At 33.2% G+C, this 15370-nt stretch overlaps 1 protein-coding gene across 3 annotated transcripts in view; it reads right to left on the reverse strand.

Annotated features, from left to right (window-relative positions):
* Positions 1-15370, reverse strand: part of KYNU (kynureninase) — a 146317-nt gene that overhangs the window by 65035 nt on the left and 65912 nt on the right. For all 3 annotated transcript variants that reach the window (XM_012473460.3, XM_012473461.3, XM_064382801.1), the window contains exons 6-8: positions 14887-14958; positions 13413-13487; positions 10690-10836 (exon numbers count right to left, since the gene is read on the reverse strand). In XM_012473460.3, coding sequence (XP_012328883.2) covers positions 10690-10836; positions 13413-13487; positions 14887-14958 — 294 coding nt within the window. The remainder of the gene's footprint in view (positions 1-10689; positions 10837-13412; positions 13488-14886; positions 14959-15370) is intronic.

Raw genomic sequence — 15370 nt, forward strand, 5'->3', positions numbered from 1 at the left:
AAGCACATGAATCTGCGAAATTTGCAAGGTCTACCCTCAATCAGTCATTGACACTGATTGACATAGCTTCCTAAATTTGAGAGTTAAAATAGGCATAGAAGTAATTATGAGGCAGTGAAAATGGTGGCCAATGATACATTTTTCATCACGCTGTGGAAATATAACAGGAAGACAGATTTATCCTGATACTGAAAAGTGAGAAAATTTTGCTAATAAAGGTCAAGGATTTCACATACAGGTTTCTACAAGAGTCAGTCAAGTAATGTATGAGTTGGGCCTGTAAGAAATACTTTATTTTGTACTTTATTGTAAGAATATCACAATGTAAACATGAATACACACATATAAACATACACACACATATAATGTGAATACACACACACACAAACATACACATACATATAATGTTGTGGTATTCATATACATATATTCACCAGCTGTGACTTGGCTTCAATGGTGAGCTTGGTGAGTGAACACAGAGTTGTGTTGAAGAGCTTAAGCCCCATCTAAGGGGCAGAGCTGCTACCCAGTGTCGCCACCTATAGGAATGATGGTCCTATAAGTGACAATAAGAAGTCTAATTTTTCAGAAGGCGTTTGAAACCAGGAGTTTCTATATGAAATCTCATGATTTCTTATTGTTGGCATATGATTACATTTTAAAAATACATGTTTGCTAATATAATGAGGGCCTACACAAAGCAAATCTCTAGGACAAGTTGTGACCTATGATGCAAGTAATGGTTGAGTTGGAGTACAGGAAAAGAGAATGTTCACATGTGGGAATATGTAGGTGGAGGGAAAGATAAAAAGAAAGACAAGGAGACACAAAATAGGTTGTCTGGAAAGGGAACATATACAACTGATAGAAAAGTTATGTGAAGGAGAACAGTGGAAAATATGATATTGATAATTGAGCATATGCAAAATCATAAAGAGCTAAAGTTATTTGCATTCTATTCCACAAATAGTGAAAGAACAATGGTCATCCGGTGGGAGAAACATGATGTAGGAAATTCAAGAAAGCAAAACATGGCACCAATCACAACCCTCCCAACAAAGTTCAACTGACTTTTCAGACACATGGTGACTTTTAACCTTTATTTATTAATTTACCTACTTGTCTTACTATAAATTGGACTTAAGGCAAGTATTTAATTTATCCTTCACATGCTAGTGACAATTATATCTGGAGATAGCCCCATTTAGATATAAAATAATAGTCTCCCATAAGGTACTTTTTCTGCTGATTACTGTGTCAACCTGAATGGCCTATTCCTCAACCAAATTTACTTTATTTAAAAATATTCATTTACATACTGAATTTGATAATATTGCATAGATACCTATGGGACAATTCTTGAAGACATTGCTTCTAAATTGCTTCCTTTGATGCCGGTTTTTATAGACAATGTGATGATTATTTTCTTCGCTCGCCACCCTCCTCCATAAGATAGATTATCTGCTGGGAAAATGAACATTTTCCCTTCAAATCAACTAACCTTTCATATTGACATCCGTAATCTTGTTTGCATAAATAATTTAACTGATGAAAGAACTGAATTTCAGAGAATGATGTGGAAGAAATCTCTCATATATTAATGGGAAATTTTTTCTACCCAAAGATCTTTTGGAATTCTACTTTTATTGCTGTGAGACACAGCCTTCCCTTTCCATTTTTATGGAGGGTAGAATAAATTAGAACTGATGTATATGTTTCATGTTGAAACACTTTCGTTTTTCAGTTTAACAAAGACAAATCTGCTTTCCTCAGTTAGTCAAGAGGCATGAAAAATGGAATATTCAGGAATATACCCTGGGCCTTAGGCAACTTAAGTATTTTATGAAATATATATCACCTACAAAAAACTTAAGTGCAATACTTCCTTTGGGAGTCTCTAAGTTTAGCTGTTATGCCAGTGAATGAGACTAGATCAGGAGAAATAGATATCCTTCACAGCTTAGATAAGGGTGGTTGCAGAAGCAGAGATCCTGATTGACAACCAGGATGCTTGTTTTTCCCAGATCTGTAATCCTATAACAACATCTGGAGTCCAGGCTCAATTCTCATTGAGAATTAATCATTATTTTTCAAATGGTCTATTTAATCAAAAGCTTAAATTAAATACCTAATGAAGGCTTCTTAGAAATAGCTCAAAATTTTCAAGTTCTTGGGCACTGATCCTCACCAACATATTTTAACTTATTTGATATATTTTAGGCTTCCACCTGCATTGATTTAAGACTACAGATTGTTCACTCTACGTCTGAACAAAACAATCCTCCACTATTTCTGAAGTGAAGAGTAAAGGCCAATTAGTTAATGGAACATTGCATTTAAGCTTTATGTCATTTTCCGCTTCATCAAAGTACAAGTCCAAATTCCTTAGTCAATATTTTTCATGAACAGATATAGTACATCTTTTATCATCCTGAAAATATGTGTCAAGTAGATATGCACACATACATATATACATATATATAAACATACATATAAATATGTACAAATATGTGTGTGTGTGTTAAACCTGTTTTTTTTCTTGAATTCTGTGACTAGAACCAAAGATGAGTTAAATAGAGGAGTTCAGTATAGATATTTTATTTCTGATGCTTATACAACAGCTGTTTTTATTATCACTGAGGGAATGAGGATAAATAAAAATGATTTCCTGAGAGATAAAAGAATTATGTGCATGAAATGGATCACTCCTTTCATACTTTCATCTTTTGAACTGTATCATAATGACGGAGGGTGTTCATTTATTTATTTATTTTGAGACACAGTCTAACTCTGTTCAGCTGGCTGGAGTGCAATGGTGTAATCTCAGTTCACTGCAGCCTCCACCTCCTGGGCTCAATTAATACTCCCATCTCAGCCTCCTAAGTAGCTGGGACTACAGGCATACACCCTCACACCCAGCTATTTTTAAATTTTTTTAAATTTTTATATAGATGATGTTTCACAATGTTGCTCAGGCTCTCGAACTCCTAGACTCATGCAATCCACCCACCTCAGACTTCCAAAGTGCTGGGACTACAGGTGTGAGCCATGGTGCCCAGCCAACAAAGAGTTTTTAAATTCTTGCAAAAATACTGCAATTGCCTCTTTTTGTATTGCATTCCAGTCTATTCTCATCACCATATGCAGGAGATTTCTTTGTAAAATTAATACGAATCCAGCTCCTTGAATGGCTAAAAGCTTTCAGTAGCTTTCCATGGGTCTTCAGGGCAAAGCTAAATGGTTTAGCGAGACCTTCTTTAGCTGGCCTTTGACCTGCTTTATAGACTCAGTTCTTGTCCTTCCTCTCCTAAAATTGTACAAATCACACTGAAATACTTGCTTCCCTGAAATCCTACCAACATTTTTAACTTTCTAGAACAGTTCCTACCACACACACACAAAAAAGTCCCCTGGAGGGGATATTACCTGAAAATTTCTACCCATACTTCTATAATTGGCTTAGAGCCCATCTTCTTTAAGAAGGTTTCACCCTGACACTCCAGGCTAAAATTAGGTGTTTGTATTTGCAACTCCTTCATTATAAATTACTGATCAAATATTTACTGATAAAAGATCCAAATGCATGCTACTCCGTGGCTCTACCATAGGAACAATAGAGACAAGATTCTTCTTATACACTAATGATAAGATCCTATTGGGCAAATGGGCAGTGACAATAGAAAATGTCTTTAATGTCAACAATTTCTGGTGAAGATGACTTACTATTTAACATTCCAGTATTAAATCTTTATGAAAGAGGTTGATTTTTATGGATAAAAATTTCATATGTTATGCTAATTTATATTATATCTGTATACAAAAGTGTTTAGCACTCATTTTTTTTCTAGCTAATTCATTGCTCAAGTTCTGATATCCCATGTATTATTGCATCATTCTACTGTAATAGAGATATTACCGAGATGTTATGCTACTATAATATTATGAGAGGTAACTTCTAATTTTCAGGACTAAAAGCATCACAGCCAATCTTTCTGTAGAAATTTGAGGTTTGATCATTCAATCATTTATGTTTTAAAATAATCTCAAAATTGTTTTTAAAAAATAATTAGGCCTACCTGAAGATAAATGGAAGGGTCACTAAGGTGGACATTTACATGTAAGTGTGGTCTGAGTACCTGTGATTTTACTAAATGGTTTTATTAATGATGTCTTTATTCATATTTCTGATTTTGCCTTAAATTATTTGGATCTGGAAGTAATTCATTTTTATTCAAACTGCTTGGGCTATCATTGTAATTATTATTTATTAATAATTTAAACAGCTTACGGTTGGGTTTAAATGTGAGATGTTTGCACCCAAACAAAGCGTCTTATGGCACACAAAGAGGTAGAAGCTAATAAAACAATGTTGGAGTTTGTAGAATTTCATCTTTTTTTAACCACCATTTACATTGAATTTTCAATAAGCTAAACAAATCTAAATATGCCAGCAACCATATAGGTAGATTAAATGTATAAAAGATGTGAGAAATTAAGGGAATCATTCATTCATTGAACAAATATTTATTTGGACCTTCCTAACTTCCAGACCCAATTTAAGTTTCCATGTGCTGTAAGCCACTTTAGATGAAACTGGAAAGGGATGGAGTATGAAGAGTTTGCACTGAGTTTTTTAAAAATAAGATTATTAAAGTTTTTATAAGTTTCATCTCTTAACTTTTTAAAACTTCAGTCTAGTCCCTTGAGTCTTGACCAAACTGCTTAGTCTTTTTTTTTTTTTTTCTTAATTCTAGAATGGAACTATTCAGTAAAAGTCTTTAATAAAAAAAATTTCCAGATATTTCACTTTCTGTCTAAAAATCTCATTTGTTCATTATTTCTTTTCCAACAAGCCTGGATAGTGCTTTTTTTTTTTTTTTCTTAACATGTTGACAACTACTAACATTTACTAAGTGCTTACCATCTGCTAAGCACTAAGTATTTTTAAAATGGTATCTCTTTTGGTTCTCTTTAGAACAAACCTATAAAGTAGACCTTATTATTTTCCTCATTTGTTAAATGGACAAATTAACTTACATTAGTAAGTGAATTAAAACTATGCTGAAAAGTAATGTAGAGACCTAGGGTCAAGTCCAGGTCTGACTGTGTCTTCCTGATCTACCCATTATGTAATGCAAATACTGTACTACAACTAAGAATAAGTCTCCTACTCCATCAGCAACACACAATATCTAGTTCCAGGTGTAGCAAAACTAACAGATGTTCTTGAGTGTGCAGTAATACTTTGTTTCACAGAAAAGGGCATGGACTGAGTGTTAATCAATGAAATAGAAGTGGAAGTAAATTTTGCCATTTCTAAGCAAAGAGTTTTAAGAAGTCAGTGTGCATTCCTTTGACTGAATCCAGAGGCTCTAGGACACAAAAGCCAAAGAATACAGCCCTGAATCACTGGAAACCTGAATTAATGGACGGAGAGGAAATTAATTTCTGCCTGATGCATGAATAAAATATAAACATCTATCATTGTGAAGACATTTGTGACTCTATTTGTAACCAATACCTATTTTACCTAACACACCAAGAGTTCTTATGGAAAATATTTTTTCATTATTTCTTTCCTATTTTGTATCATAATCTAAGTTTGTGGGAAAGTCTGTTCATATCTCAAGATGATCTAGGCATATAGCCTTGATTTCTCCCTCTTTATGTTTTATTGTCACCTTATTAATTTTTCATGAATTGTTTCAAATGCTTTTTAAAATGAGATAATAAAATAAAAAAGAAAGAGAGAGAGCAAGGAAGGGGAGAAAAGAAAGAAAGGAAAGGGAGGGGAAATGATAAAGGGAGAGAAGAAAAGGAAAAAGGAGCAATGAAAGAGAAAAGAGAAAAATGGGTTAGGAACAATGAGATCCTATGAGGGTATAATTGTGGAACGTAAGAAATATTATGTTTAGCCAACTTGAACCTCATTCCCAACCCCTTCCTCCATAGTCTTTCTCTACTATGGGTCCGTAGATGTGAAATATTTCCTTACTCATGGTTTTTCTTAGCTGCCATTTCAGGAAGCAGTGAGTCATTAGCAGGAATCTGCTGGGTTTTTTTTCTGGTTAAGATTTAGCACTTAGGGTGAAAGAAACAGATGAAGCTGTCCTGCTGCTTCTCCTTTCTTCCTTCTCTCTGCCTTAAATAGAAATGAGATATCTGGATTTGAGACAAATATCTTGTGAGAGTGATGGGAAAAGTCTGAGAAAACTCTAAGGAGACTTGGGTGATGGCACCCAGACATAACTGAGTTGCTGAGTGCACCCAGTAGCCTCCTGCTTTAAGTCTTAACATGGCGAGAAAAAGAAATCTGTAGTTTTCAGTTGAGGTTAATATTGTTTCTTGCAGCTGAAAACATTCATATTTGATTCAGAAATATTGAAATAAAGACAGACTCTGAGAAGATGAAATTAATAAGAGATTGGTTAGAAAGGTCAAGAACAGAAAAGCTGAGTGTACTAGTCCAGAAAGATGGTGGAATGATAATACAGTAGAGAAATCCTGTGGGTGATACAAATCTCTTTGGAGTATATTGATCCCAAGATGCACATAGGACATCAAGACGTAGTGGGACGATGCAGGCTATTTGCTATTGTATGAGTAGCCTGGAGTCTGAACTTGACAGGGATAGCTGAATTATGGCAGTGATTAAAAATCACTAGAGGTAATAAGGCAGGAGACAATTGTAAACATCTACAGTTAGTGGGTATAGGAAAGAAGAAATGCCTAGTAGAAACAAGTAACAGAATATGAAAAATATAGAAGCCTGGAAGTAAGATAGAGCTCCAAAAAGATGGGTTGGCACATCTTCATCTTGAAGAGACATATTCAAACTGATATCTCTCACTACATGCTGCCTTCCCTTGCTATTGAGCTCTCTAACTTGTTTTTCCTGCCCTCCCCTACTTGCTACAATCTCAGGCCACCTCAGTTAAAAAACAGACAAACAAAAAACCTTAGTATCTTAATTTCATTGTGCGAATCAAAGTCATACTATCAATTGTTCTTTTTATTAATTAATTTTCTTCTTTGATGACTACTGGAAATCTTGTATTTTCTCTCTCCTTCAAAATCAATTACTATACCGCCTACAATCAAATCATGAAAAGACAGATAACTATATAGAAAAATGGGCAAGACACTTGAAAAAGCATTTCATAAAAGATATCTAGAAAGCCAATAAATATTTGGAAGTTTCTCAATCTTATCAATAATCAGGGAATTGCAAAATAAAACGGCCATACATTAGCACTGCAAACTGATTAGAACAGCTAAAATTATGAAGACTGAAAATAGTAACTATTGGTGAGGCTGTAGAGAAACAGAGAGTCTAATATATGCTGGTAGAAGAACAACTTCTTTGTAGGATTGACACTATTGATTAGGAATAAATATACATATACCTTATGATCCAGGAATTATACTTCTAGGTATATACTTAAGAGAAATATGTATAAATGTGTACCCAAAGAAATTTATGTAAATATTTAGAGTACTGTGTTTTGTTACATTAATAGTTCTCAAATGAAAATAAAATTCAAATATCTACTCCAATTAAAATGGAAAAAAAAGCCTGTGGTCTATTTCATACTATGTAAAAATACACTGAAATTAAAACAAAAACAAAGTACTGCTAGATACTTCATGAATAAATTTTACACATATAAAAGTCAGCAAATAAGCCAAACACAAAAAAATGTTTAAAAAAGATGAGCATCCAAAATCACAAATTCAGAAATCTGAAAGTCTCCAAAATCCAAAACTTGAAAACTGACATAATGCTCAAAGAAAAAGAAATCTCAATGGCGCACTTGAGATTTCCAGATTTGGTGTGCTCAACCAGTAAGTATAATGTAAATATTCAAAAATTCAAAAATATCCAAAACACTTCTGGTCCCAAATATTTCAGGTAAGGAATATTCAATCTGTATATGCCTTCATGTAAAGTTCAAAACTAGAGAAAATAATGCATTTATATAAAGTTGAAAATGGACAAAGCTGACTATGTGGTTAGAAGTCAGGAGAATGGTAAATTTGAAAGGGAAATGCTATGGTCTAAATGTTGGTCTCTTCAACCCCCAATTTTATATGTTATAACCTTATACCCTATGTGACTGAATTAGGAGGCCAGGTCTTTGCAACTGATTAAGTCGTGATTAAGTGATTCCTCATGAATGGAATTAGTCACTTTGTATTAGAGGATCTAGAAAGCCCCACACCCTTTCTGCCATGTAAGGAAGGGCAAAGCAAAAAGGCATCATCTGTGAAACGGACAGCAGCCCTAAGCAGACACCAAGTCAACTGGCATCTTGATCTTATACTTCCAAGCCTCTAGAACTTACTGTTATTGCTAACATAACTAATATGTTAGCAATATATTTATGTTGTTTTTATATTACCCAGTTTAAGGTATTTTGTTATAGCAGTCCAAGTGGACAAAGACAGAAAGTAACAGGTAGTATTTGGAAGAAGACTCAATTAAGGATTCTGAGTGTTGGAAATACTTTTATCTTGATAGAGGTGATGGTTATAAGGGCTCAAAATAACCCTGAAGCTATTTGCTTATGATTCATGCTGTTTTTGGTATGCATACATTGCTTAAAATATTTTTCAAAATTTCTGTTTCCACTTCCTTAATACATGACTGTGAAGTTTTTACTTCAGAACCTCCTAATTGACTTTCATTACTCCATCCCGCCATCATTTTGCATTCCCACCAAGCTTTATTTATGGAAACTTATTTATGCCTCAAATGTCCAAACCTAATAATGACTGTGTTATGCCCTTTGTCCCTAGAATTTCCATTCTCTTTCATAATTGACACTTTTAATTTCCTCTCTGCCTCTCTCTTCAGCTTTATTCTTAGATGACTAGACCACCAATGAGACATACAGAAGTCTACATTTCAAAGAACTTTGCTTCACCTTGGTTGATAATAGGAGGAACTGTCTAGCAAGTGGGTAAAAATTTGTTAGAATAATCTTGATAATGGATACATCCACATCTGCTATATCCCCATTTTATTCCCATAGTATTGATTGCTTCTTTGTAGTTACATTTAAAGCTGTTAATTCCTACCTTTATTTATTAGACTGAGAGTTCCAGGAGACTAACTTAATAGGCATTTATTATATTTTTTAAGTTAAAGAAAGCCTGCAAAACACTTAACAAATGGCTTTCGCAATCAAAGTACTTACGTATGAGATTTACATATAAAACCTAAAGTAAACAAGTTTACTTTGTGTCTTAATGGGAAACAAAGAAAGTGTCTATCTCAACCACTTTATGATGTCATATTCACTGAGAACAGTAGAAAGGTATAGGAACCATCATTTAATAGCAGAATGTATGCCAATCCATTTGGTGTTTTATATTCATCATTCTCACGCTGAATTTTTAAGGTGGGTTCTGTTATGTTAAATTAGCACTCTCAAAGAGAGAGATGCGGAGAGTTAAATAACCTGCTCAAGATCATGTAACAATTAAATGACCTAACCAAGATTTGAACTTCAGATTGTGTGATCGAAAACCCATGGTCTTTCTTCTGTATCTTGCTGTCTCCTATCCAGGAAGGTTAATGAGACATACATGTATACTAAGGAAGCAGGGACTGCTGATTACTTGCATAACATTTTAAAATATGATTTTTTATTGGCCTCCCTTTATTTTGGTGCTTAACATTTGATATCTAAATTAAGAAGACATTATCTTTATATCTTTTGTAATGCACCACTTTCAGAGTTATCCATCAAACCAGTTGGAAGTCGTGGTTAGAAATTCCTAGAGACTGCTGATAGCAGTACCGAATATCTTTTCATTAGTTCCATTCATTAGCTTCAATAACTGAATATATTAAGTAGACCTCACACATATATTAATCCCATAACTTATTAATGTTCAGAATAAAATTCAATTGTCACATTTTTAAATACATGACTTGATTGCTAAATGAAACAGAAGTGCTATTTAAGGATTTTAAACACAAATTGTGACGGTTGAATGTTGCCCCTTTAATTTTTTTCAAATAAATACTAGAAAAACTTTTTACAAACACTTATATACAAAGAGACATGACTTCAAAACAATTTAACTATGATTTAGTAGTGTATAGGAAAAAAATAAAGCTCTCATTATAGGCAGTATAAAAAAATTTCAAGATTCTTAGGAATAAAACAGCCTCTTTAAAGTAACTTGTATAAAATTTGATCTATTGATAAAGTTTAATTCTGCATTTTTCCATCTTTAGATACTCAGAGTTAAGTGAAAAGTGATTTATATTTAGAATGAGTTATAGTATGACAAAGTACCAGTTGAGTTTTTAACAGACCTAGCATGTAGCTCCTATTCTCAGTATTTAGTCTGCTTCCTGCTGACTGACCAGCTGAGTACCAATGACATCACCTGCAGCTTGCCTGGCCTGCTGACTGGAGGCAAATGCAGAGAGCAGCTGCTACTAAGGAGGTGAGACCACAGAAGTTGAAAAAAAAAAAAAAATAGCAGTTCAAATAGAGTTGCCTAAAGCAAAAAACAATACAGATTTTCGTTTAAATGTAAGGCTTACTCTTTTTTAACTATTAAAATAGTTTTACTGACACAAGCTTAAGTACTTCACAAGCAATACAATTAGAACACTCTTAAGTAGAGTGATGTTTGGAGTAAGATGGGAAGAGAAAATGACGTACATACCTTCGCTTGTCCAGCTTTTGTGATGGCAGGAATATTAAAGTGCTGTCCAGTGTAAAAATGCACCCCGCTGAACAGGATCACTGCAATTGAATCTCCTTCCTTCTCAATTACTTCAAGGATATCCTCTATTCTTAATGTTTCTTCCCCCTAAATCAAGTTAGGCACAAGTTATGTCATATCAGCAATAATAAATTTGTCATTTCTTATTTGCCAATCTAAATTTCACCATGAGATCTTCTGCATTATAAAATAGAAGATTTTTTTCGGATAAGGCTCTTTAAATTTCTGCCATAAGAGCAGCATTTGAGCATAATTTTAATTATTAAGAAATGATAACAAAACATTAAAAAGCGGTTTAAAAAAAATCTAATTGGTTGATTTGTTCTCCAGTATTTTTTAATTAATTTGTACTATTTCCACAGCTATAAGTTGTTTTTACCTTATTCCTGACCAACAAAACAGCACAAAGTGCAAGAAGTCCATTAAGTATTATATAGCAAGATACATTGTTGGAAACTGGTATGCCATTTGTCAATCTAATATCCTGCTATTTTTTCCAGAAAAAGAAAACATGCCAGGTGTGGTGGCTCATGCCTGTAATTCCAGCACTTTGGGAGTCCAAGGTGGGCAGATCACTTGAGGTCAGGAATTCAAGAACAGTTTGGCCAACATGGTGACACCCAGTCTCTATTAAAAACACAAAAATTAGCTGGGTGTGGTGATGCATGCCTGTAATCCCAGGTACTCAAGAGGCTGAGGCATGAGAATAGTGCCACTGCGTTCCAGCCTGGGCAACAGAGCAAGACTCTGTCTCAAAAAAACCAAACTAAACAAAGAAAACATAACACTTACATATCTTTCATCTGAGTATTACCTAGCCAATATCTTCTATTATATTAAGAGTAAAATCTCTTCCAAACTAATCTAAAGATCAAGACCCCAACAAAAAGAAAAATATCAATAAAACTCACTATATTAGAGAAGTTTTTTTCCTTATATCTTCCCACTACAACCAATGATTGATTACTTACTGAAAGTTGTGAATGAATTTAGATTTAGTCTTGTCAAAAACTAGAGCTGAAAAAATTTAGTTAAATAAGAAGTACCTATGGGTATTTTAGCAATTCTGATCTACTCACAAAGTTTTCATGAATTTTCTCCAGTGCTGTCTGACATGATTTTGAGGTCAATGCATCATTAATTACATTAATATTTGGGGAAAGCTCATTAAGATATTATCCTACATTTTACTTTTAATTTTTAACTGTCTTGCTATCTGCCAATTACTCTGCCCCATGTTAAGAGAGTACGTGTGTGTGTGTGTGTGTGTGTGTGTACATGTGTGGGTATGTAATGCACTCTCTACTAGAAGAAACCTGGAATTTGTTTACAAAATGGGCATCAATAAAAATTGGCATCTCAGTATCAATGAGATTATCATTAAAATCTCTAAACTATTAAGTGAAGCATACTTTATATACAGAAAAGTATTTCATTAATTGTAAGTAAAATTAATAACTTGGCAATCCAAAACTCTTTATTCTTAAAATCATCTAATAAGATTTACCCACATAATTTCCAATAAAACGGTAAGGAAAATACTATATATATTAATACTTAATTTGTGTCTTTAAAAATCTGTATTAAGCATACAAGAAATATATTTCTTAGTGACAGGATATTGCCCTCTCTCATGTTGACTTGTTCTAGGTAATGCTCAACAGTGTTCCAAGATTATGAGTAACTCATGAAACTCCACAATTTGGCCACTTATATTAGCAGCTATATTCATTTTTGCTAGTAATTAACAATTTATATCCTCTCTTGTGAGAACTTTTTATTCCATTAATTTATTGCATGTTGGCAAATGGAAGTGAATAGAGTACATCTTTAATTTATTCAAAGTAATTCTGGGTTGAAAGAAGTAATTGTTCAAACAATGACTTAGTGGCCTGGGAGCATCTTATGTGAAACCTAAAATTTATTCTGTATGATTTTCATGGTGACAAATTACACAAGCTGCAGGGTTTATATGTCAAAGTCTGTGCAGCTGAGGCTTATATCTCTATTAATGTAAAGTACACATTTAGATCTTAGGTCAAGCCTGATTAGATACATTCTTTTGTTACCTGTTTAAATATAAAGGAGTCTCAGAGAAGAATGTAACTTTCCCAAAGTCACATACCCAGTAAGTTAGAGAGTCTGCGATTTCACTGGAAATATTAGCCAGGCTGTAAAGTCCAAGCTCCTCCCACTATACCACATCCTGTTCTCCACTATCCTAGTCTGAACACAAAGAAAAAGTCTGATACTTACAATAAGAGGGGACATGAAAGATAGTCACGATTCCACTTCAACAAATAATTCTGGTCTTTAGCATGATTTTAATGGCACCCATGGGCATGACATTTGAAATTGAAAATGATATACTAAATTTGTCACCCTTTTCCCATCCCATTGAAGAATATGGCAGACTCCAGTGGTATTAATAGAAAAATAGTTTGCTTGCATATGGCTTGCCCTTGAAAAATGAAAATAAATAGACATCTGAGTTATTCTCTATTTTAAGCAAAATGATCTAATAGTAACAGAAGTATACATCCTTTATGCTTTCTTGAAAGTTTCAATAAAGTAATGAAGATTTTAATAAACTTTTGAGGAAAATGAAGAAAAAAATCCATACTAAATAGTGCATAATGAATATTTCTTTCTTTCTCATATACCTCTCTTGGCTTTATCATCCGCATACTTTCTTCAATGTTAAGTCCATGAAGTTGTAGCTGGGACTCAATAGCATACTAAAAAGGAAAGACGATTTATTTATCAAATCAAGCTGAGAGCACAAAAATACACTGAAATAACAAATAATAAAGTAAAAATAAAGGCATATGATGACATTAACTCCACAGTGAATTTAAAAGACCTAAACAAAATACACAAGAGAGAAGAACCACTTAATAAAATTTACATATAGAATTCTGAACATTCTTTGAGATGGTTGAAAACGTAGGGATCTTCTTGACTTAAGGAATTACAAGAGATTTTAGGATAAGAAATTAAATCATCTAAGTCAAAACCAGAACTTGTGCAATAAGAAACGTGAACAGTAGAGATTTGCTATGCTTGAACATAGTATGTATAAATGGTTTACCCTGGGAAGAGTAAGTTAGCTAAAAAAAAAAGGCATTATGAAGTTTACTTCATTAAGAGTACAAGATATGTAAGGGGATAAGCACCACACTGACCTGGAATCTTTGAAAGATATTAGGGTTTTTACACATTTTAGCAAGATATTAGGGTTTTATTCATTCTGATATAATTACTTGCCCTAAAATTACAAGATGTAGGCTAGAATAATTGACAGGAATAATATAGAGAAATAAAGTTTCTCTAACACTGAAACTAAAATATACAGTGTATTTTAAAAATTTAATTAATTGATTAATTAATTAATTACTTTATAGAGACAGGGGTTTCACTATGTTGTCCAGGCTGGTCTCAAGCTCTTGGACTCAAGTGATCCTCCTGCCTTGGCTTCCTGAAGTGCTGAGATTACAGGTGGGAGCCACTGCTCCCAGTCTTACAATGTACTTTTTTCTGTGTTTGTGTCTGAAACCATTAAATTTCTTATCAAGTAAGAACAAACATCTTGTCAAGCAAGAAATCATCAAGTTTCTGATGAAATAAAGTGAAACATCACTTTTTTTAGTAAAAGACAAGAAATGTTTTAAATATCTAGTAAATAATTTTTTTGATAATAATGGGCCAACATTTATGGTAGCATGCTATGAAAACAAATTGGACAAATAAAAGTTTATATTTTTATTCTATTTAGCTAAAGGGTTAAGCACTGGCATTTGTATTGATTTGATTTCATGAAATAAAACAGCAACAAGAATTAATAAAACATTTATAACTGCACTTGATTTAGACCAGCAGTTTGCTCAATTATCTTTAAAAAGACTAATAAATCAATGTTCCTATCCAATCCTCTCTTCCCTTAACATGTATTTCATTTTAACAAAAGAAATAAAGCTACAATCTATTTTAAAAATCTAAATCAAAAGCATTTGACAGATCTTTTTATTGTAAGATTACTTGGAAAAAACTAGTGAGTATACATTCAAGTCAGGAAAATGATATGCTCCTCTCAGAAGAATAGAAAAGAACATAAATATAATTTGAAGAAATCCTTACATGATCAGAAGGAAAGGCTTTGGCTTCTAGAAGAATTTTATACCGTTTTGGCGTAGGCTTAAAAAATGATAACTGCAATAAAACGGATATATTGAGAAAGCATTAATGCACAATTTATACATTTGTTCATTTTATGCCACACTTTCATTTTATAATCTCCAGCATTTTAAAGACATTAATAAACTCCACATCTAAACTGTCTGTCAAGGCTATCTTTTCAATTAGCCATGTTTCCAGTGAATTGCAAAGAGAGAGAAGATATTGGCTCGATTTGCTTATCAATGAAACAGCAAATGGCGGAAAATACAAATGAGATAACAAATTCTCGAACTTTGCTTATATATTAATTGATGAAACTTAAAATCAGATGATTAATAAAAAAAAGGTGTTAATTGAAAAATTACCTTCCCAAAACATTTCATAGTAATTTCGATGGTATGACACTGAAATATTATGGTCTATGTATGTCTTATTCATATTGACA

The sequence above is a fragment of the Aotus nancymaae genome, unplaced genomic scaffold, assembly GCF_030222135.1.
Source record: "Aotus nancymaae isolate 86718 unplaced genomic scaffold, 86718_ANA_hifiasm-v0.15.2.pri h1tg000029l, whole genome shotgun sequence".
Lineage (NCBI taxonomy): Eukaryota > Metazoa > Chordata > Mammalia > Primates > Aotidae > Aotus > Aotus nancymaae.